General features: G+C 39.6%; 1 protein-coding gene across 1 annotated transcript in view; it reads right to left on the bottom strand.

Moving 5' to 3' along the window:
* Positions 1 to 3,512: 3,512 nt before the first annotated feature.
* RAB10 (RAB10, member RAS oncogene family) overlaps positions 3,513 to 22,612 on the bottom strand; it is a 93,822-nt gene continuing 74,722 nt past the window's right edge. Inside the window, exons 4-6 of the mRNA XM_032271878.1 lie at positions 12,121 to 12,210; positions 11,397 to 11,498; positions 3,513 to 6,034 (exon numbers count right to left, since the gene is read on the bottom strand). Coding sequence (XP_032127769.1) covers positions 5,951 to 6,034; positions 11,397 to 11,498; positions 12,121 to 12,210 — 276 coding nt within the window. The 3' untranslated portion in view covers positions 3,513 to 5,950. The remainder of the gene's footprint in view (positions 6,035 to 11,396; positions 11,499 to 12,120; positions 12,211 to 22,612) is intronic.

The following is a 22,612-nucleotide window of genomic DNA, read 5'->3' as shown; positions in this document are numbered from 1 at the left end:
TCAGGAACGTATTCCTTACACAATTCTCATCAAATGTTTCCCAGGTAATACTTAACTGGCCTGTTAGAGAACATAGAGCTTAGCCAGGGTTGAGAGAGAGCCAGTAAGAGCTCACACTGCAGCGTTCTCACAGCTGCAGGAACGAAGTGCAGGCAACATGGAAAGCCACAGATCAGCAGCCCTGGGCCCCTTGATTTCTAACTCATCCCAGGAAGCTCGCTTGGAGGAAGCCTGCTCAGTTTGCATGTTCACCACACAGGAAGCTTCACTACCATGTCTACCTTCACAATCTTCCAGGCCTCTGTCATTTTTGTGATTTACAATGTGAAACTTAACAGGCTTTACTGGAATACCTCAGAACGGGCCTGGAACATTCTCTGTAAGGCCTGTTCCGAGGAATTCCAGTAAAATGGCCCCCTATCATTTTCAAAGCAACATCCACTCTGCTACCTGCACATCTGGTGTCTACAAATGGACCTTTTTCTTTTTTTGAGACAAAGTTTCACTCTTGTTGCCCAGGCTGGAGTGCAGTGGCACGATCTCGGCTCACTGTAACCTCCGCCTCCTTGGTTCAAGCGATTCTCTTGCCTCAGCCTCCCAAGTAGCTGGGATTACAGGTGTGCACCACCACACCTGGCTTATTTTTAGTAGAGATGGTTTTCATGTTTGGTCAGGCTGGTCTCGAACTCCTGACCTCAGGTGATCCACCTGTCTCGGCCTCCCAAAGTGCTGGGATTACGGGTGTGAGCCACCACACCCCGCCTGGATCTTCTTAATTTCACACTAAAAATCTGCACTTCAAGCACTCACAACACTTTAATATTGAATTGCCTGCTCTCTAGCTCGTCAAAAGACCAGTAGGGACTATTTCAGAATCTAACAAAAATGCCGGTTATCCCTTTTTAAGCAATACATGAGGTCTACAGAAAGATCGCCATAAAGCTGCAAACCTAGACACTATTACTTTGGCTCCCTGAAGAAACGTCACCATTCATTTGCTATTTACTCACTGGTATTCAACAGATGATAGAGGGATACAAGCAAATTTATGCATCTGATAAACCGGCACTGAAGACACTTTCATTTTATAGTTCAATGACCCTTAATGATAAAAATTCCTGAGTTTTGTGCCAGAGATTTTCTTTCCTTGGCAATTGCTTTGCACTTTTTAATGAGATGCAACAGGAATACACGCCCCTCTTTTAACCTGGGCGCAGGAAAGCTCAGACCTAAATTCAGTGGACCAACCAGCAAAGCACTTTCACCTGCACCCTCACCTCCCGTGTGTGGCTCCTATCCTAAGTCAAGCTGTACTCATTTATTATAGACTATCTCCAATCCACCTAGGAAGCTGGCATAAACTGTATCCAACTGCCTTCTTGCCCCTTTCCTCTATTTTGAGTTACTGTACCATTGTTACTGTTGTAGCTATGATTAAGCCACAAAAGTCCTCCTCAAAGTATAGCCCCAGAAAGCCAAGTAGGAGAACTGTGAAAAGCCACTACTCGACTGCTTATTTTTGGCCAAAAGATGGTGTGGTCTAGAACAAAATATAATTAGCAAGGTGATAGGGGTAATATAGATTTAAAGCAAAAACAGTAGTAAATGAAGTATTTTTCAAGGGTATTACTCTTTGTTAGAAGGTGCCAAGGTTGGGCTAAGTGGTCACAGGATCATTCCAGACTCTTTGTGCTGACTTTGGCACCTGTTCATTACCCCGGGCCCTTCTGGAGAACTGTGATACAGTGAAGCGAACATAGGAGGGACAGTGGTGTTAGCCTGGATTCAAAATCCAACTCCAGCACCAACGGGCTGTGCAACCTTAAGCAAAGTCCTTATCTGAGACCGTTTCTTCCTTTGGAAAATGGGTACTAATTCAAGATCCAACCTAAAGAACTCAGTGCAGTGCCAAAAATGCACCTCGCAGGCTGACTAGAAATACTCTTCCCCCTTCACACACTACCTTTGTCTTCAACCCTGCATTGCCCTCTGCCATTTTACCCAGGTCTTAATGAAACCTCGATTAACACGACTTCCCATGTGACCTCTAGAATCCTTGTTTTTCCTATTCAAACCCATCTAGACTTGCTTTCCACAAACACACTGCTGTTTACCATGACTCTCAGGGCCTGCTACATTGTCTAGCCTCTGTGGTCTCTTATAATGACGTCCCCTTTGCTCCAGCCAGTGAATTGACATTTCTTTTTTTTGAGACGGCGTTTCGCTCTTGTTACCCAGGCTGGAGTGCAATGGCGCGATCTCAGCTCACCGCAACCTCCGCCTCCTGGGTTCAAGCAATTCTCCTGCCTCAGCGTCCTGAGTAGCTGGGGCTACAGGCATGCGCCACCATGCCCAGCTAATTTTTTGTAGTTTTAGTGTGAGACGGGGTTTCACCATGTTGACCAGGATGGTCTTGATCTCTTGACCTCGTGATCCACCCGCCTCGGCCTCCCAAAGTGCTGGGATTACAGGCTTGAGCCACCGCGCCCGGCCTGAATTGACATTTCTAAGAACCAATTAATGTCCCTCCTCCCTCAAAAAGCGATCCCAACTACTCTCACCAACTGAACTTGATCTGTTAATACGGCAATTAATATCCAGATTACAACTATTTGGCTCTTGTATATGCTTAACTTGGTGAATTACTTGTTTTCTAAACTAGATCATCGATTTAAGAGGGGGAGACCACATCCTATTTCCCTATACCTGTCTTCTTTTTTGTTTAAGACAACCTTGCTCTGTCACCCAGGCTACAGTGCAGTGGCACGATCTCAGCTCATTGCAACCTCTGCCTTCCAGGTTCAAGCAATTGTCCCATCTCAGCCTCCTGAGTAGCTGGGATTACAGGCATGTGCCACCATGCCTGGCGAATTTCAATCTCACTGTCGCCCAGGCTGCAGTGCAATGGCATGATCTCGGCTCACTCCAATCTCTGTCTCCCAGGTTCAAACAATTCTTCTGCCTCAGCCTCCCAAGTAGCTAGGATTATAGATGTGTGCCACCATGCCTGGCTAATTTTTATTTTTAGTAGAGACAGGGTTTCACCATGTTGGCCAGACTAGTCTCAAACTCCTGACCTTGGTGATCCACCTGCCTTGGCCTCCCAAAGTGCTGGGATTACAGGCATGAGCCATGCGCCCAGCCAATACTTTGTATCTTAAATAAGTGCTAAAACAGGGATTCACCCTCCAGTATGAGGAGCCCAGCTTGGTCCCCCTGACGAATCAAGTGACCTCAGTTGTAGTGGCCTTTGGCACATCCAACTAGTGTAAGCCAGGTGTGATTAGGATCGTGGCATCTCCTATTTTGGTACTAGGATGATTCTGCTTTAGGATCTCAGCTAATTCTATTTTTTATGTAGTTTCTTAGCAAAGACATTTCTTGAAATTGCCTTTCCAGTTTTCCATAGGTTGACAGTGATGTCCCATTTTTGTCACTCTTTTAGTCTATTCCACATTTTTTTCCGAAGTAATCCTCCAACTCCATAAATAAATGAAAACCAAACCACACAGTTGGAAATCAAGTTTTGTTTTTATATGAACAGAAGTAGACCATCTAGAAATATTTCAGTTTATTTAAATTGTTAAGTAGAATATGAAACCGAATTTGTAGCTAGTACCAGAGAATGGACTTAACTGTTTGGTGTTTAGTGAGAACAGCTTCTACACAGGATCCCAAGAGACTTACAGAAAAGGGGCAAAGCCCTAATATTAAGCAAATAAAACTCATGTTTCAAACAGATTATACAAAAATTTATACTTCATTTCCCTTTTTTGATATTTAGAAAGTGCAGATTTAACAAAAGGTAGCCATATCCTTTCTATGTACAATGCCGATTATAATTACGCAAACAAAGCTGTCAGTCTGTTATCCAAAAATCCCAGTGTTTAGCTCTCAAACCTTAAGTCATGGAATTGAATAAGAATTAAAGAGGGTTAAAATAAAAAAAGCTAATGCCACATTCCAGATAAAGGGAAGCAACAAATACATTAATCTAACAACAGTAGGTTTAACCTAAACTTTTCAAAAAGCTTAACATCATTTCATTGTTTTTTTTAGTGGAAAATTAGGGATTATTTGGCAATGCTGCTTTTTACTAGTAGTAAACAATGATAAAGTCAAGTGCGGGAACAACCTAAGAATAACCACCAGTGAGCATATAAAACTGTTTTTAGGGCACTATCTGAAAAATTTGTGGATTTTCATAGCAGATACATCCCTATGTTGTTTGCTTATGTGAGCCAAGAGGTCATTAAAATGCTATTCACGACACAGAAAGACTTCTCAATGGAAGCTGCTGTCCTAAACTCAGCCTCTGCTAGAAATGAATCATGCTATTCACAATTCTTTCAACAAAGGTATCATCTTAGGATGCTAGCAGCATAGCAAACTTAATTTACCCTACCCTAATGATAAGCAATGAAGCAAAACTAGAAAAAATGCAGTGAAAAAAGGACAGGGTTGGCGATAGCTAGAGATCTTATCTTTACATAAAAAGCCTTTTGTCCTTTTCCCAAATCCATGGTAATACACATTTCCCAAAAGGATGTGAAGATAGGACTTAGAATTAATAATGTTCTAAAGTATTTCTAAATCTTAAGGTAAAGACAACTTAACACTGAAAAAGTGTTCTTCAGAGGCCAAATCTCAATACATTTGGCAAACATGTCAATAAAATTCACTCCTCCTTTTTCTTTTTTTAAAAAACAACCTGTACTGGGCTACCAAACTGCTAGAGGAGTTGCCAAAATGGAGACTACTGAAATTTAGGTTCAGAGATTCATTCTAGGAAAGTGAATAGGCTATACACCTAATTAGAAAGACAAACCACAACACCCTCCAAACACTAGTGCATGCAGCTAACTCTTCCATTTCATAAACTCAGTGGATACACAGGAAGGGAAGAAAGAGAGGAGGAAAAGCAGAACATAGAAGTAAAACAGCGAATGAAGGAATCTGGGGCAGGTTTTAGGGCAGAGAGCAAATGAGGGGGAAGACACCAATTAACTGACATAGGAGAGTAGGCAGTTAGAACTTATCTTCCCGTTTACCTACCAAGTTACATCAGTGCTTTATATTAAACTTGACGAACCTACTAGTTTGTCCCTTTCACTCTTAAATAACTCATACCATGAGGTCGTGGGGGAGGGAGAAGCAAATAAAGCAGCATGCAGGAGGGAGACATAAGGAAAAAGTGGCCAAGGAGAAGAAATGGTGGCAGGAGTAGTTTTAAATATCAAGGCCACTTAAAACAAGACTCAGCAAACCAAAGCTATCATTTCTGCATTACCCTTTGTCCTCAATTAACTACTTTGAAAATTACAGCCAAGCAAACCACAAACATTTTAATGGTTTATGTTTGGATGATATGTCTCCTGCACATGCTTCCACCAGAACAAAAAAGGAAAACCAAAGAAGTTCCTTTCCACATAAGGCACAGGACAAAATTAATCCCATTTACATAGTCAAGGCGAAAATGAGTGTTTTCCTGGCTTTTGTTTGTTTCTTTTGCTATCACATGTCTATAGATTATAGGGACTCAAGCACATTATCCATGACAGAAAATTCCACTGTTGTACAAAATAAAATTGTTAATTCTACCTTTATTCTTGTACAATTTGCAGAATAGAGTTGAAATGATTGCTATAGGTTTTAATGTTGGTAAGAACTGGACTATAATACAACTGAAATGCAATGGTGAGCTAAGCAAGTACATTTAAAAATGAAGTCACAGACATGATTTTTCTATACATTTTTTTGTTTGTTTGAAGAAAATTATGATAAAGTCAGCAAGCAGTCACAGATGAAAGAACAAATAAAATAGGTGGCTTGGATAGTTAAGATGAGAAACAAAAATATCTGTTTAGAGTTAAAAATGGACAGAGTGGTTTATTTTGCAGCAAGAAGAGAAAACGGGGCGGTGGATGGCAACTGATGGACAGGAGAATGCTCAGCAACATTTGCTCTTCCAGCCTGTCACGCCTCCTCCACTGCTGATATCTACATTTTCACTGTTGGGCTCTTTTACAGGGGTCTGCAACAAACACACAAGGAAAATAACCGATGAAAAATACTGCCATGGATAAAATCAAGATTCAACAGAAATATTCTCATAAATGTCAATTTATGCAACAAAATATAATTACAATCACATGAGATAGGTTCCCCTCCATGCAAAGCAAAGATCTGGAAGCTTTGTTTTGATCTTCATTTTGCCTGCTTCCTCCAAGCTGTGAAATATTGTAGACATCTCCTGGCATCCCTTTATAAAGTTTCTGAAATCTTCTCTGCTCTAACTCTTAAATAGATTTTGTTATCTTCTAGCCCTGACCTCTGAATATGTTTAGTACTTAAAAGGCATTGTGAAGCAAGCTGTATAAAACCAATGTTGGGTATGTGTAATGTCACAGAAACAAAACAGTTCTTTTCTGTTTAGTTATCTGCCTTTTTAGACTAATTTTGTTATTGTACCATAGTTTTTAAAAGGCACTCTCAACTATGATTAAGTAAAATGGGGTGGAGCAAGATGTAGTTATCTAATTCATGTTAAAAATGGTTACAGATGGCTAAGTACGGTAGCTCATCCTTGTAATCCCAGCACTTTGAGAGGCCCAGGTGGGAGGATCGCTTGATGCGCCAGGAGCTAAAACCAGCTTGGGCAACATGGCGAGACTCCCATCTGTATAAAAAATTTTTTAAATTAGCTGGACGCACTGGCTCAAGCCTGTAGTCCAGCTACTTAGGAGGCTGAGGCAAGAGGATCACTTGAGCCCAGGAGTTCAAGGCTGCAGTGAGCTAAGATCACTCCATTGCACTTCAGCCTGTGCAACAAAGCAAGAGACTAAGACTCCTCCCAACCCCCCAAAAAAGACACAGAAAAATCCCAAAGGAGATACAACAAAACACTAACAGCAGCAACCCTTAGGTGGTAAAATTATGGTTGATTTTATTCTTTGTTTTTGTTTTTTGAGATAGAGTCTCCCTCTGCCACCCAGGCTGGAGTGCGGTGGCGTGATCTTGGCTCACTGCAACCTCCGCCTCCCAGATTCTAGCAATTCTCCTGCTTCAGCCTCCTGAGTATCTGGGACTACAGATGCATGCCACCACACTCGGCTAGTGTTTTGTATTTTAGTAGAGATGGAGTTTCACCTGTGTTGCCCAGGCTGGTCTTGAACTCCTGAGCTCAGGCAATCCACCTGCCTCAGCCTCCCAAAGTGCTAGTAGAATAACAGGCATGAGTCACCATGCCTGGCTGATTTTATGTTATCCTTAGTATAATTCTGTTTTTTCCTAACATTAAATATTACTTTGAAAATCAGAAAGGCTGGGTCTGGTGGTTCATGCCTATAATCCCAGCACTCTGGGAGAGGCTGAGGTGGGTGGATCACCTGAGGTCATGAGTTTAAGACCGGCCTAGCCAATATGGTAAAGCCTGTCTCTACTAAAATTACTAAAATTAGCCAGGTGTGGTGGTACACGTCTGCAATCCCAGCTACTCAGGAGGCTGAGGCAGGAGAATCGCTTGAACCCAAGAGGTGGAGGAGGCTGCAGTGAGCAGAGACTGTGCCACTGCACTTCACCCTCAGCGACAGAGTGAGACTCCATCTCAAAAAAAAGAAAGAAAGAAAGAAAGAAAGAAAAAAGAAAATCAGAAGAATACAGTATTTTAAAAGGGTAGGCCCATACTTTATATATAAAAAATATTTTTAAAGTGATAACTTACAGAAAAGTACATAAAGCTGAAGTGTAAGCCTGATGTATTTTTAGTATATATTGGCAAACTACCAGATCAGGATATAGAACATAATATTCCCAATAAGGCTCCCTTTCCTGCCAGTACTGCTCTCTTCAAGCTACCCAATATTCTGATTTCTAGCATCTAAGATTAGTTTTTTTCTGTTCTTAACATTCACATACATGGAACCATAGTTGAACATATTCTTTTGCATCTGACTTCTTTCACTCAGTATCAAGTCTCTGAGATTTACCTATGCTGTTGTATAAAACGGTAGTTCATCACAACATTTTGAAAGCTAGGATGTAACTGAGAACTTATTCTCTCATGTAAACAATATAAAGTTAAGGGCTTGTGTAGCCCAAGGGGGAAAAAATTAAAATATTTTACAATATCAAGCAGCCTAAGAGAAGCCTATTTAATTCATGGGTGACATTGGGACTTGCCCTTAGATCTCACCTACCTACTCCAGATTCTTCTCCTCCCTGTATGTTAAAGCAGCAAATTATGCATTAAAAAGACCTTTGTGGGGTTTCCTGAATAAGTGACTTTGCTCCTAATACAGATCTTTGAGAAAAACGTAAAGAAGAATAAGAGGCAGACCAGTACCCAGCAAGAAAAAAGTAGAGTTGCATTGGAAATACTCTGTCTCTGGGAACTTCTACGTATGGGTCAGGTTCAAGACACATAGGTAACCAGGAAGGCCCCTACATTGATTTTCTTAGCATCTCACTGTCTTTTTAGAATTTAACTTAGATCCTTGAAACAGACTCTAAAAAAGGGTATCTCTTGCAAAGCAAAATCTTTTAGAGTCAAAATATTAATTTATTAAGTTGAAGTTGAGTTTTAATTAAGTTTATTAAAAGTTTTAAGCTGGCTCCCAGTTAAGAATAAGAAAAGGCCAATCACCAATAGAAAAATTGGGCAAAGGAATAAACAAAAATATTTACAGAAAAGGAAATGTAAAAGTGATTCTTAAACATATGTTTTTAGGCCAGGCACAGTGGATCACACCTGTAATCCCAGCACTTTGGGAGGCCAAGGCAGGTGGATCACCTGAAGTCATGAGTTCGAGGCCAGCCTGGCCAACATGGTGAAACCCTGCTTCTACTAAAAATACAAAAATTAGCTAGGTATGGTGGCGGGCGCCTGTAATCCCAGCTACTCGGGAGGCTGAGGCGGGAGAATCTCTTGAACCCGGGAGATAGAGATCGCAGTCAGCCGAGATGATCTCATGGCACTCCAGCCTAGGCAATGAGAGCGAAATTCCATCTCAAAACAAACAGACCCACCTACCTACCTATGTTTTTGAATGCTCACCCTTATTCAGAAATTACCTGCAAATTAAATCTACATTTTTTAACCTGTTAGACTAGGAAAGATCTGAGTCTTGTAAATTCACTGTGCTGGCCAGGGTGTGAGTAACATTCTCATATACGGCAAGTGGGTGTGTAAATGGGTATAACCCTCAGGACAGACTTTGGCAGCATCTATCAAAATTGCAAATGTATGTACATATATGCTCTTTGGCCAGTTCTCAGAATCTGTCCTTCAAATGTATGTGCATGTGGGAAATAATTTAAGATTACGTACCACAAACTCAGCTTATGTGTAAATAAGTTTGAAAATAATTTAAATGTCCCTCACTGGGAGACTTGTTCAATTATTATATAAATATTCAAAGGAATAGCATATAATTATTTAAAAAGTAAAAGTATTTTACTTATAGTAAGTGAAGAAAGCAAAGTGACACTCAGTGGAGTGTGTTATCTGTTAGAAGTAAAAGGTTATGGGCAGGGGAGTGGGATAAAAACATATTCATATTTACTCAGAGTAATAACTGAGAAATTAATTATATCTGTTACTGGGGGAGTAGAGGGAAATGAGGAATTGGCAGCTGCTATTGCGGGAATTAAACGGAACAGGCTGGGAAATTTCTGTATTCTTTTTTTTCCATTTTAAACGTTTGAAGCAAGAGAATGAATTACGTAGCCAAATAATTATGTTAAAAGATGTTTTAAATTGCTTTCATTCTAAGTTAATTCTAACACGAAGCAAGTTTACATTTGCTGTTTTAACTCATAACTTCACCACATTAAAGTGTATGAAAAAAAACTGCTACCTAGTATTTGGGCCTGCTTACTTGGGGAAAACTCTAGACCAAGCTGGTCCAACCTGCAGCCTGCATGTGGCCCAATACAACAAATTTGTAAACTTTGTTAAAACATTATTAAGATTTTTGTGTGTGTGTGTTTTTTTTTTTTTAGCACATGAGCTATGGTTAGTGTTAGTGTATTTTATGTGTGGTCCAAGACAATTCTTCCAGTGAGGCCCAGGGAAGCCAAAAGATTGGACACCCCCGTGAGTCTAGACTGAGATCTTTATTAGTATATTCATACTTTAAGCTTTAATAATGACAAGGAAAGCTCTACCTCACTGGGGCATGAAATTATATATATAATGACTATATAGCACTATTAAAAAAAAAAAAAAAAAAAAGAGCCAAGACTGGTGAGAAGATCAAAGGACACAGTATAAACAGAAAGTAAGCACAGCTGGGCACGGTGGCTCACACCTGCAATCCCATCACTGTGGGAGGCCGAGGCAGGCGGATCATGAGGTAAGGAGTTCAAGACCAGCCTGGCCAATATGGTGAAACCCTGTCTCTACTCAAAATACAAAAATTAGCCAGGTGTGGTGGTGGGTGCCTGTAATCCCAGCTATTTGGGAGGCTGAGGCAGGAGAATCACTTAAACCTGGGAGGTGAAGGTTGCAGTGAGCCGAGATCATGCTGCTGCACTCTAGCCTGGGCAACAGAGCAAGACTCTGTCTCAAAAGACAAACAAACGGTAAGCAGAAACCCCGAAGACCATTTAAAACTATAACAGATTGACAGACTCATAACCAGGACTCATAACCAAACCCATGCATTATATCTAGACACTTAAGGGAAAATATGAAAATCAGATTTCCTAATTTGGCTATATGTTACTTACACTAACAAATATTGAGTCACAAATCTTAAACCCAAAAATAAACCTGAGGTAAAATGAGAATTCCTCAAGATCACATTTTCAACATTACTTATTTTCTGACATAATACGTTTCATTCCGTCCATACAGACTATGTGCATGCCCTTTTTTGCCTGAGAAGTGACTATATGGCAGAAGAGCAATTCTGTGGCAATAACTACATAACAGTCATTTCTTATCTTAAAATTTCCTAAATTATCTATGAGAATGCAAAGGACTCATTAAGAGAAATGAGTCCAAGAGTAAAAAAAGCTAGGAAAGATAAAAGGCTAGAAAAAATAAGGGAACTAGGGACTAGATAGTGACTGTGGAGCTAAGAATATTGTTACCACTGACTAGATCTTCAGATTTCTACATGGCTTTCTATTTCCCCAGTTCCTTATAGCAGAAGTCCCCATGGTGATCTGAGGTGGGGTAATTTCATCGAGAAACTACCCTCCAGTACGGTCCATGGAAAAATTATCTTCCATGAAACCAGTCCTTGGTACCAACAAGGTTGGGGACTGCTGCCCTACAGAAACAATACCACCCAAACTCAAATCTGTATGTAAATTCAGTACTTCAGAACAGACAAAATATTCAACAGAGACACTTAGGTGCCCGGCAGGAAATAAAAGTAGGAACTTACCTTTCGAAGGATATCTTCAGCTAACGTGAGGAACGCCTTTTCGATGTTTATATTTGCTTTTGCACTAGTCTCAAAAAACCTAATACCATGCTCCCTTGCAATCTAAAACAGAAACAAAATATCATAAAATTATCAAGCATGGGTTGCCAACTGCTGACTTTAACATCTTAAATATTAATCTTATTCTGAAGGCAGTGATCCCAACTAGAATATGTAACACAGATTATTTCAGCAAGTCAAACTCTTTCATAAAACACACAAAAGAAAAGTAATTAAAATAATCCTCTCCTTACCCCAAAAGTTTATTTCAGATATTCTAAATTAGATATTTTACTCTGGGGACAAACAAGAGAAGCTCAACATGACTTCTCAGGGTCTAATTTCTGCTCATCACAGACTCTAGATTGTCACATTTTAGAACCATACTAATTGATACAATTCCTTAAAGTCCTAAGTTTAAAAACTGAGGACTACTGACTTATGTTTTTCTTTCTTTGTAGTTTAAATAAGGCTAAAAATATTATGGACACATTTTATTCTCCCATACATGTTAAACAGGCACTGAAAAAAGTTCACTCAAATGACAAAATATTATTTCCAACAAGCATTTTAAAAACTATGTAATTAGCTCAGTGCATTCCATCACTATTACTATAAAAATAACCAAAAGTAGCATTATCATTACAAACAAAGGGCAGAATATTTGTTTCATTCAGATTTTTACCTGTTCTCCTTTTCCTTTAGGTACAACTCTTTTGTCATCCATGTCACATTTGTTTCCTAGTAACATTCTTTCCACATCTTCATTGGCATGCTAAAATGAAATACAATTTTACTTTTACACACTACCATGAATTATGGTGTAACAGTCTTCAAAAGTGGTTTTATTCTCTCAATTTAGAGTGTCATTTCTATAGAAAGCAGTCACCCTAAAATCCACCCCATGCTAAAAGCCTACACAAATTATTCGATTACCTAGCAAAAGAGAGACAATTCCCAAGACATATCCATGTCAAATACTATTTCCTCCCTGAAGGAGGCAGTCTGCTTTCTAGGTGTATTCTTTCTCACCAAAAGAGATGATACAGGCAAAGAAACTTGCATAATCTAAAACGAGGCTGGATCATTTCAGATTTTATAATGCATACTACCCTACAGAAGTCTTAATTAAAAGTTTTCCAGAGCCCTTAAAGTCTCAAGTAGCTGCACTGCTATGGCACAAGGAGGTCCATGCAGAAAAATCAGTTAAAAACAAGTAGTTATCCCCTTAAAATTCCAAAGACAATATTTGCAGAAATAGAAAGATCTATCCAAAAATTCATATGGAATCTGACATCAAAATAATTTTTTTTTTTTTTTTTTTTTTTTTTTTGGAGACAGAAATTCATCTGTTGCCCAGGCTGGAGTGCAATGGCATGATCTCGGCTTACTGCAACTTCCGCCTCCTGAGTTCAAGTGATTCTCCTGCCTTAGCCTCCTGAGTAGATGTGAGTAGCTGGGACTACAGGCGTATAACACCACGCCAGCAAATTTCTGTATTTTTAGTAGAGGTGGGGAGATTCGCCATGTTGGCCAGGCTGATCCTGAACTCCTGGACTCAAGTGATCCGCCCACCTCAGCCTCCCAAATAGTTGGGATTACAGGCGTGAGCCACTGAGCCCAGCCAAAATAACATTAGCTGGGGGAGTCAGATTTCAGAACTTACTGCAAATCAAAAAGTGTGGAACTGGCGTAAAGAAAGATACACAGACTAATGAAATGGAATAGAGAGCCCAGAAATGAACCCTCACATACTTAGTCAAGTGATCCTCAACAAGGATGCCAAAAGCAGTCAATAAGGAAAGGACAGTCTTTTCAATAAACAGCTCTAGGAAAACCAGATATCCACATGCAAAAGAGTGAAGCTGGATATTTATTTCAAACCATATATAAAAATTAACTCAAAATAGATCAAAAACCTCAAACTATAAAACTCTTAGAAGAAAACACAGAGAAAAGCTTTAGGACACTGGATTTGGCAATGGTTTCTTTGATATGATATCAAAAGCACAGGCAATAAAAGGAGCAGATAAATTATACATCATCAAAGTTAAAAACTATTGTGCAACAAAGGACACTCTCAAGAGAATGAAAAGGCAACCAACGAAAAGGAGAAAATATTTGCAAATCATGTATTTGAAAGGGAATAATACTTAGAATATATAAAGAACACCCAAAACTCTTAACAGCAAAAAATGACAGCACTTTGGGAGGCTGAGGCAGGAAAATCACCTGAGTCCAGGAGTTTGAGATTAGCCTGAGTAACACTGTGAGACCTCAACTCTACAAAAAATTTAAAAAATTAGCCAGGCATGGTGGTGTGTGCCTGTAGTCCCAGCTACTTAGGAGGCTGAGGTAGGAGAATCACTTGAGCCTGGGAAGTTGAGGCTGCAGTGAGCCATGATCATGCCACTATACTCCAGCCTGGGGAATAGAGCAAGACCCCGTCTCAAAAGCAAACTAAGGATTTGAATAGACATTTCTCCAAAGAAGATATACAAACAAACAATATGTACATGAAAAGATGCTCAATATCAGTAACATCAGGAAATGTAAATCAAAACCACAATGAGATACCACTACATACCCATTAGTATGGCTGCTATTAAAAAAACAAAACAAAACAGAAAACACATGTTGGTGAGGATGTGGACAAACCAAAACCTTTGTGTACTGTTGGTAGGAATGTATAATGGTGCAATCACTGTGGAAAAGTCTGGTGATTCCTCAAAAGGTTAAACATAGGATTATCATATGATCCAGCAATTCCACTTATGGGTATATACACAAAAGAATTTAAAGCAAGGACTCAGGTATTTGTACACCAGCGTTCACAGCGACATTATTCACAATGTAAAAGGGAGAAAACAAACCCACATATCCAACAATGAGTGAATGAATAAACAGAACATGGCATATAAAAACAATGGAGTATTATTTAGCCTCAAAAAATAAAGTTCTGACACATGCCACAATGTAGATGAACCTTGAAAACTTTAGGTTAAATGAAATAAATTACTTACAAATGAACAAATACCATATGATTCCACTTATATGAGGTACCTGTAACAGTCAAATTCATAGAAAATACAATGGTGACAGTTGCCAGGAGCTGGGGAAAGGGGAGACAGCAATATTGTTTAATGGACGCAAAGCTTCAGTTCAGAAAGATGAAAGAGTTCTGGAGATGGATGGTGGTGATGGTTGCACAACAGGAGAATGTACTTAACTCCACTCAACTATACACCAAAATAATGGATAAAATGAAAATTTTATGTTGTATGTATTTTACCACAATTTTTAAAAGTATTCAAAAACAACAACAGGCTGAGCACGGTGGCTCATGCCTATAATCCCAACACTGTAAGGGGTCGAGCGAGGCAGGAGGATCACTTGAGCCCAGGAGCTCAAGGCTGGAGTGAACTATTATCACTGCCACTGCACTCCAGCCTGGGAAACAAAGCAAGACTGTCTCAAAGAAAACAATCAAAAAAGCAACAACAACAAAAACAACAACAAAACTGCCAAGTGGCTGCAGTTACAAGTTATAAAATATGCTAAATTAAAACAACATACAGTTGACCCTTGAACAATGGGGGTAAGGGGATGCCATGTATAACTTTTAACTTCCCCAAAACTTTACGACTAACAGCCTACTGCTAACTAGAAGCATTATCAATAACATAGTCGATTAACATATATCTACACTGTATTCTTACCACAAAATTAGAGAAAAGAAAATGTTACTAAGAAAATCATAAGGAAGAAAAATATATTTACTATTCATTAAGTGGAAGTGGATCATCATAAAGGTCTTCATCCTCAAATGTCTTCAAATTGAGTAGGCTGAGGAGGAGAAAGAGGAGGGGGTTGGTCTTGCAGTCTCAGGGGAAGCATAGGCAGAAGAGGTAGAGAAGGTAGAAGGGGAGGCAGGCACACTCAGTGTAACTTTAGGGAAAAACATTGTAATTTCTGTATTTTTTGCCTTTTCATTTCTTTAAAAATATTTCTATACAAAACCAATCCTTCTTCAATGATTTGCTTCAGTTTCAGTGCCTGTATCATGTAACGGTCCATGTTGTACAGTAAGTCTCAAGCAGTCTTGAATAATCAGAACCCTTCTGCCAGATTGCCTAAAGTCAATTTGTTTTCTGGCACTACTTCTGTTATCTTCTTCCTTATTGTCTAGCATTGGTTTGGAAACACCGGCATCTTCATTAAGTCGTCTTCTGTTGATTCCTCTGGTTGGTGTCTATTAGCTTTTGTCTTATCCATAGTCTCTTTCATAAATTCCTTGACTGGCTCTGCTACAAATCCTGTGAAATCATGCTCAACAACGGGACACAGTTTTCTCCAGGAGTAAGCTATTGTTTTGTGCTTGATGGCTTTCATGGCTTTTTCTGTAACGATGGCATCTTCAGTGGTGTAATCCCTCCAGATTTTCACGTTCTATTGAGGTTAGAGTACCGTGTGTTATTAACCTTAAAGGTCCTCATGACCCCCTGATCTAGATGCTGAATTAGAGACACTGTGTTTGGAGGCAAAAAGACCACTTCGATGCTTTTGGTGTTAAACTCATGGGGTTCTGGGTGGCCAGGGGTACTCTCCAATATCAAAATAACTTAAAAGGCAGTCCCATAATGGCAGCAATCCAGAAAAAGGATTCTCAATGTTCAGGTCTTCTTGTTGAATGATCAAAAACCTGGCAGCTTTTCCCTTCAAGTCTTGGGAGTTAGCAACTTTATATATAAGGGCAGTCAGTCCTGATCATAAACCCAACTGCATTTGCACAAAATAGTAGTTAGCCTATCCCTTCCTGCCTTAATTCCCTGTGCTTTTTTCTTTTCCTAACACATGTCCTTTGTGTCCTCCTCTACCACCCAAGAATAGGACACTTTTGACTGCATTAAACATCTGTTCGGGCAGATATCCTTTTTCCTGAATGATTTTCTTAATGGTGCTCAGGAACTCGTCTGCTGTCTCTTAGTCAGCAGAAGCTGCTTCTCCTGTTATCCTGCCATTTTTAGGCCAAATCTCTTTCTAAAATTATCAAACCATCCTCTGCTGGCTTTAAATCCTCTAGCTTTACTTTTGTTTTGCTTTGTCATTTAATGACTTCACATTTTCTTGAATATTACATTCAAGAAAAGTCTACAAGTATGCCTTTCTTATAGCAATCCTGTACCCACATAAAAGCTGCATTTTCAACATGAGATAAAAAGGTATTTCATAAAACGTGCAAGGTTTTTACACCTCCTGCTGTAGTTGCAGTGATGGCTTCACAGATTTTCTTTTATTTAAAATGGTCCTTATGCTGGATTAATTTATCTTGAAATAACGGGCAACCACAGCTGCAGACCTCACTCTACAGCACATATCAAGCAATTCAACTTTTTCTTGTAATGTCATGATTTTTCTCTGCTTCTCAGGAGTGCTTCTGGCATCACTAGTAGCACTTTGTATAGGTCGGATGGTGTTATTCAAGGTTTATGGTATGGCACTAGCACAATGAAAACAAGCAAGAACCACAAGAGTTCACTTTTGATTGCAATATGGGATTTACTGGAGACACAAACTGTTCATGGGGAGATGATCCGCATCAGATGGTATTTCAAGCAGACACTTGCAACATATGAGCTCACCAAATTAGCAACAGGAGGTGGCTACAAAATTATCACAGTAGTACAGTAGGTATTATGGTTATTTTTATGCAGTTGATTTAATACTGTATCTTTGTTTACATTTCTCTTGACTGCAAAAGATGCCATGTATGAACTGTTTGTATGTTTTGAGTTCTGATAAATTTAAACTTTTAATAATAGATCTGCATACATTTTATGGTAGTAAGTAATAGACTAGTATCTGTGTATACTTTACACATTCATTATATACTTAACTTTTGCTTAATTCCTGCCCCCCATATTTCTAGGCTATATGGTTTGCCTGTGAGTTTTTCAAACTGTTGTTTAAGTCTCTAAATTTTTTTCTAAAATATTTGTTTTTAAAAACCTGCGTATAGAGCTGGGTGGCACACGCCTGTAAACTCAGCTTCTTGGGAGGCTGAGGAGGAAAGATCACTTGACACCTGGAGTTTGAGACCAGCCTGGGCAACACTGCAAGTCCCCGTCTCTTTAAACAAAAAAATCCTTGTGTAAGTGGACCTGTGCGATTCACACCCCCGTTGTTCAAGGGTCAATTATAGTTTTAAAGGGGGCAAACAAAGGTGGGATTAGGGAGGAAACTCTTTAGTTGGGGGGAAGATATCCTTAGTAGAATCACAAGCTTAAAAAAGAAAAATTATGCCGGGTGTGGTGGCTCACACCTGTAATCCCAGCACTTTGGGAGGCCGAGGAGGGTGGACCACCTGAGGTCAGGCGTTTGAGACCAGCCTGGCCAACTTGGTGAAACCCTGTCTCTACTACAAATACAAAAATTATCTAGGTGTGGTGGTGGGCACCTGTAGACCCAGCTACTTGGGAGGCCAGGGCAGGAGAATCACTTGAATCCAGGAGGTAGAGGTTGCAGTGAGACGAGATTATGCCCTTTCACTCCAGCCTGGGAGAGAGAGTAAGTAAGACTCTGCCCCTCACTCCCCACCAACAAAAAAAAGAAAAATTACATATAATGTATTATAAAGAAACTCCCTATTTGGGGATTCCATGGTCTTACCTGAATTTAGTGCCTCTTAATTTATGTTACTGCTAAAACAAAGGAAACTTGGCAAATATCCAGTAATAAGCAGCAATATATCAGATGTTCCTAAAATTCTGCCACGTGCTAAGGGTCAGTAAAGAGTAAGAGCCATTTTGATCTTAGAATCTATGGATAGATTTCAGGGACATCAGTAATTCCAAGAACCACATATAAAACTTTGCAAGTTGTAGAAGTATATCATTCTGGTAAGATTCTAATTTCTCACAGGGGTCCATGATCCCAAAAATGTACAGAAGTATGGTTTTAAAAGGCTCCCAGCGGCTAAATGGACAAATTATCACGGTGACCTGTAATAATCTATCTACCCATATCCTGATCACTACCAGACGCTGCAAATTACCAGAGACACTAACATGAACCTCCACTCAAACAGAAGACAAATTATCTGTAGCTTCAGAAGCTACTCTTCTACTAAGAATACCTGGTAAGTTATGTGTAAGCAGGCCGATGGAAGAAAGCCAATAAATAAGTGATCAATGAAGTATAAAAAAGGTAAAATTACCTTGTATATAAATTTATAAGTGTTAAGGTATTTTCGGCCTGTTTTTTAAAAAAGCTTTAGCATTCTGACCACCAATTTACAACCTACTATACACCTCCATGCCAACTCGCATCAGTATTCTGGGGCTAGTGAGGAAACAGGTATAATTCCTTAAACATGTGTGGCATTTGAGAGCATAAATATAACTTTAGCTCAAAAACATATCTGACAGTAAGCCTGCTGTGCACAGTGGCTCATGTGTGTAATCCCAATACTTTGGGAAGCCAATGGAGGAAGACTGCTTGAGCCCAAGAATTTGAGGGCAACAAGTGAGACCCCATCTCTACAAACATAAAAATTAGCCAAACATGATAGAGCATGCTAGAGGTTCTAGGTACTTGGGAGGCTGGGGTTGGAGGATTGCTTGAGCTCAGGAGGTAGAGGCTGCAGTAAGCTGTGATTGTGCCACTGCACTCTAGCCTGAGTGATAGAGTGAGACATTATCTTAAAAAAAAAAAAAAAAAAAAAAAAAGCAAAGCTAAGATCTGAAAAAGAGCTAGGATATGCTTCTCTGAATAACAAAACATAAAAACTAAGAAAGAAAGGACACAATAGTATTATACAAGCCTTTTTTAAGACTTATTTATTTTTTTGAGACAGGGTCTTGCTATGTCACCCAGGCTGGAGTGCTACAATACTGCTACAGTCATAGCTCACTGTAGCCTTGATCTCCTGGGCTCAGGTGATCCTCCCATCTCAGCCTCCCAAATAGCTGGAACTACAGGTACTCGTTACCATGCCCAGCTTTAAATTTTTTTTTTTTTTTAGTAGAGATGGGGTCTTGCTATTGCTCAGGTTGGTCCTGAACTCCTAAGCTCAAGCAATCCTCCTACCTTGGATTCCCAAAGTGCTGGGATCACAGGTATGAGCCGCTGTGCACAGCCAAATACATATCTTCACAGCTAAGATCATCCTTATTTGGATGATCCTTACTAACAATAAGAAGCAAGCATGATGAGGTTAAAGACTTCACTGCTGAGCCAGGGCAGCACTCAGTATATAGAGAAATTCTCTCATACATTTTCTTATGCCAACATGCACATTAATCTTTTTCCAGTCAGACACATATTGTGTTTACAACCATGTAAGGCAAAAACACCCAAAGTAAGATTGGTAGTTACACCACACAGACATATCCATAAAGGGACATGTTTTTGCAGGAGGACACACATCTCTATCTATATGAACTACACATGCAAACTGTAACTAGCTTAAAATATGACTAATCTTCCGAAGGTACTAATACAGAGAGGTGTATTTAGACCAAGGTTTCTCAACTTTGGCCCTACTGACATTTTCGGTCAGCATTTTTCTTATACCCAAGCTGTGATAACCAAAAATATCTCTACACGTTGATAAACGTATCACAGAGAGACCACTGTCTATAATTAAACAGAAACAACAAATACTTTAAAAGGATGTTGACGTTTAGTAATTAATAATGAAACCATTCAGAAACCGAAAGAGGAGAGGAGGGGAGAGGGGAGGGAAGGGAAGGAGGGAATTGGGGAGGGAAGGGGGAAGAAATTCAGTCCCCTCAGTAACCATGGGGGATGGTTGATTCGTTCCTGGACCCTACTTCCTTTACCAAAATTCAAGCATACTCAAGTACTGCAGCCTGCCCTGTGAAACAGACATACATGCAAAGATGGCCCCAAACCACCCTATATTACCTGTGAGTGTCAAAATTCTTATTTTCAATCTGACTTTGGCGGAAAAATACATATATTAAGTGGATCTGTGAGTCAGGCATGGTGGCACATGCCTATGGTCCTAGTTACTGGGAAGGTTGAGATGGGAGAATCACTAGAGCTCAGGGGTTCAAGACCAGCCTGGGCAACACAGTGAGACACCCATCTCAAAAATATTTTTCTAAATTAAAAAATAATAACAACTGTGCCTGTGTAGTTCAAACCCAATTGTTCAAAGGTCAGCTGTAATTGTAAAGCAAGGTATTAAAGCTCAATTCAAGTTTTAAAAAAATAAGTTTTATTGAGTTTATAATTCACACATCATAAAATTCATTCTGTAAAAATAGACAATTCAGTGTTTTTTAGTATATGTAATATGAGACAGTTCAACTACCACCACTACTAACTTTAGAATATTTTTATCACTCCCCAATAAACCTATATTCATAGCAATCACTCTTTTCTCTCCACACATCATCCCCAGCCCTTGACAACCATGAATGTGCTTTCTGTCTCTATGTCTTTGTCAATTTGGGGCATTTCATTTAAAGGGAATCATATATGGCCTTTCATGTCTGGCTTCTTTCATCAGGTTTTCAAAGTTCACCCACATTGTACCACACCACATATCAGTACTTCATGCCTTTTAATGGCCGAGTGATATTCCATTATATGAATATACACATTTTATTTATTAATTCATCAGTTGATGGATGTTCGGGTTGTTTCTATTTTTTTGGCTACTGTGAATAATGCTGCTATAAATACTTGGGTACACCTTTTGTGTTGATATATGTTGTTAATTCTCTTGGGTAAATACCTAGGAGTGGAATTGTTGGTCACAGGTAACTGTGTGTTTAACATTTTGAGAACTGCCAAAATATCTTCCAAAGCAGCTGCATCATTCTACAATTCTACCAGCAATATACAATTTCTCTACATCTTTGTCAACACTTGTTATAGTCTGTCCTCTTTGCTTCCAGTCTGTGGATTGGCTTTTCACTTTCTTAATGGTAGAACCTTCAAAACACAAAGGTTTTAAATCTGATGTAGCCCAATTTATCCATTTATTTTCTTTTGCCACTTCATGGCTTTACATCTTACATGTAAGTCGACGGCCTTTTTTTTTTTTTTTTTTTTAAAGACAGAATCTCACTCTGTCGCCCAGGCTGGAGTGTAGTAGTGCAATAATCATGGTTCACTGCAGTCTTGACCTCCTGGGCTCAAGTGATCCTCCCACCTCAGCCTCCCAAGCTAGTCTGAACTACAGGTGGATGCCACCATACCCACCTAATATTTTTTTCCCTAGAGATAGGGTTTCACCATGTTGCCCAGGCTGGTCTCAAACTCCTGGGCTCCAGCAACTGGCCTACCTTAGCCTCCCAAAGTGTTGGGATTACAGGTGTGGGACACACTGCCCAGCCATCATGATCCATTTTGAGTTAACTTTTCCTTATGGGATGAAGTGTGTATCTAACTTTCATTCTTCCACATGAGGATAGCCAGTTTTTCCTGTATGATTTGCTGGAAAGACTATTGTTTTGCCCACTGGACTGCCCAGCAATCTTGTTAAAAGTCAACTGACCATATATGTTTAAGAGTTTATTTTTAGACTCTCAGTGCTATTCCATTGATCTTTATGACTATCCTTGTGTTAGTATCACAATGTCTTGATTATTGTGGCTTTGCAGTAAATTTTAAAACCATAAAGTGTGGCCGAGCACAATCCCAGTACTTTGGGAGGCCAAGGTGGGTTGACCACGAGGTCAAGAGATTGAGACCACCCTGGCCAACATGGTGAAACCCCATCTCTATTAAAGAAATACAAAAATTAGCTGGGTGTGGTGGTGTGCATCTGTAGTCCCAGCTACTCAGGAGGCTGAGGCAGAAGAATCACTTCAACCTGGGAGGTGGAGGTTGCAGGGAATCGAGACTGCACTACTGCACAACAGCCTGGCGACAGAGCAAGTGTCCGTCTCAAAAAAAACCCAAAAAACAAACAAAAACAGAAAGTGTGAGTCTTACAACTTTGTACTTCCTTTTCAAGATTATTTTGGCTATTCTGGGTCCCTTACCTGTCTATAAAGGTCAGTTTGTCCATTTCTGCAGTTTGTCTATTTTTTTTCTTTTAAAAAAAAAAGCGATTGGGATTCACTGAATCTGTAGATCACTTTGGGTAGTAAAGCCACCTGAACAATATTGTCTTCCAATTCATGAACACTGGATATCTT

Source organism: Sapajus apella, unplaced genomic scaffold (genome assembly GCF_009761245.1).
Source record: "Sapajus apella isolate SASKATOON/1434 unplaced genomic scaffold, GSC_monkey_1.0 scaffold258, whole genome shotgun sequence".
NCBI classification, from domain to species: domain Eukaryota; kingdom Metazoa; phylum Chordata; class Mammalia; order Primates; family Cebidae; genus Sapajus; species Sapajus apella.
This window is presented reverse-complemented; position numbering and strand designations above follow the sequence as displayed.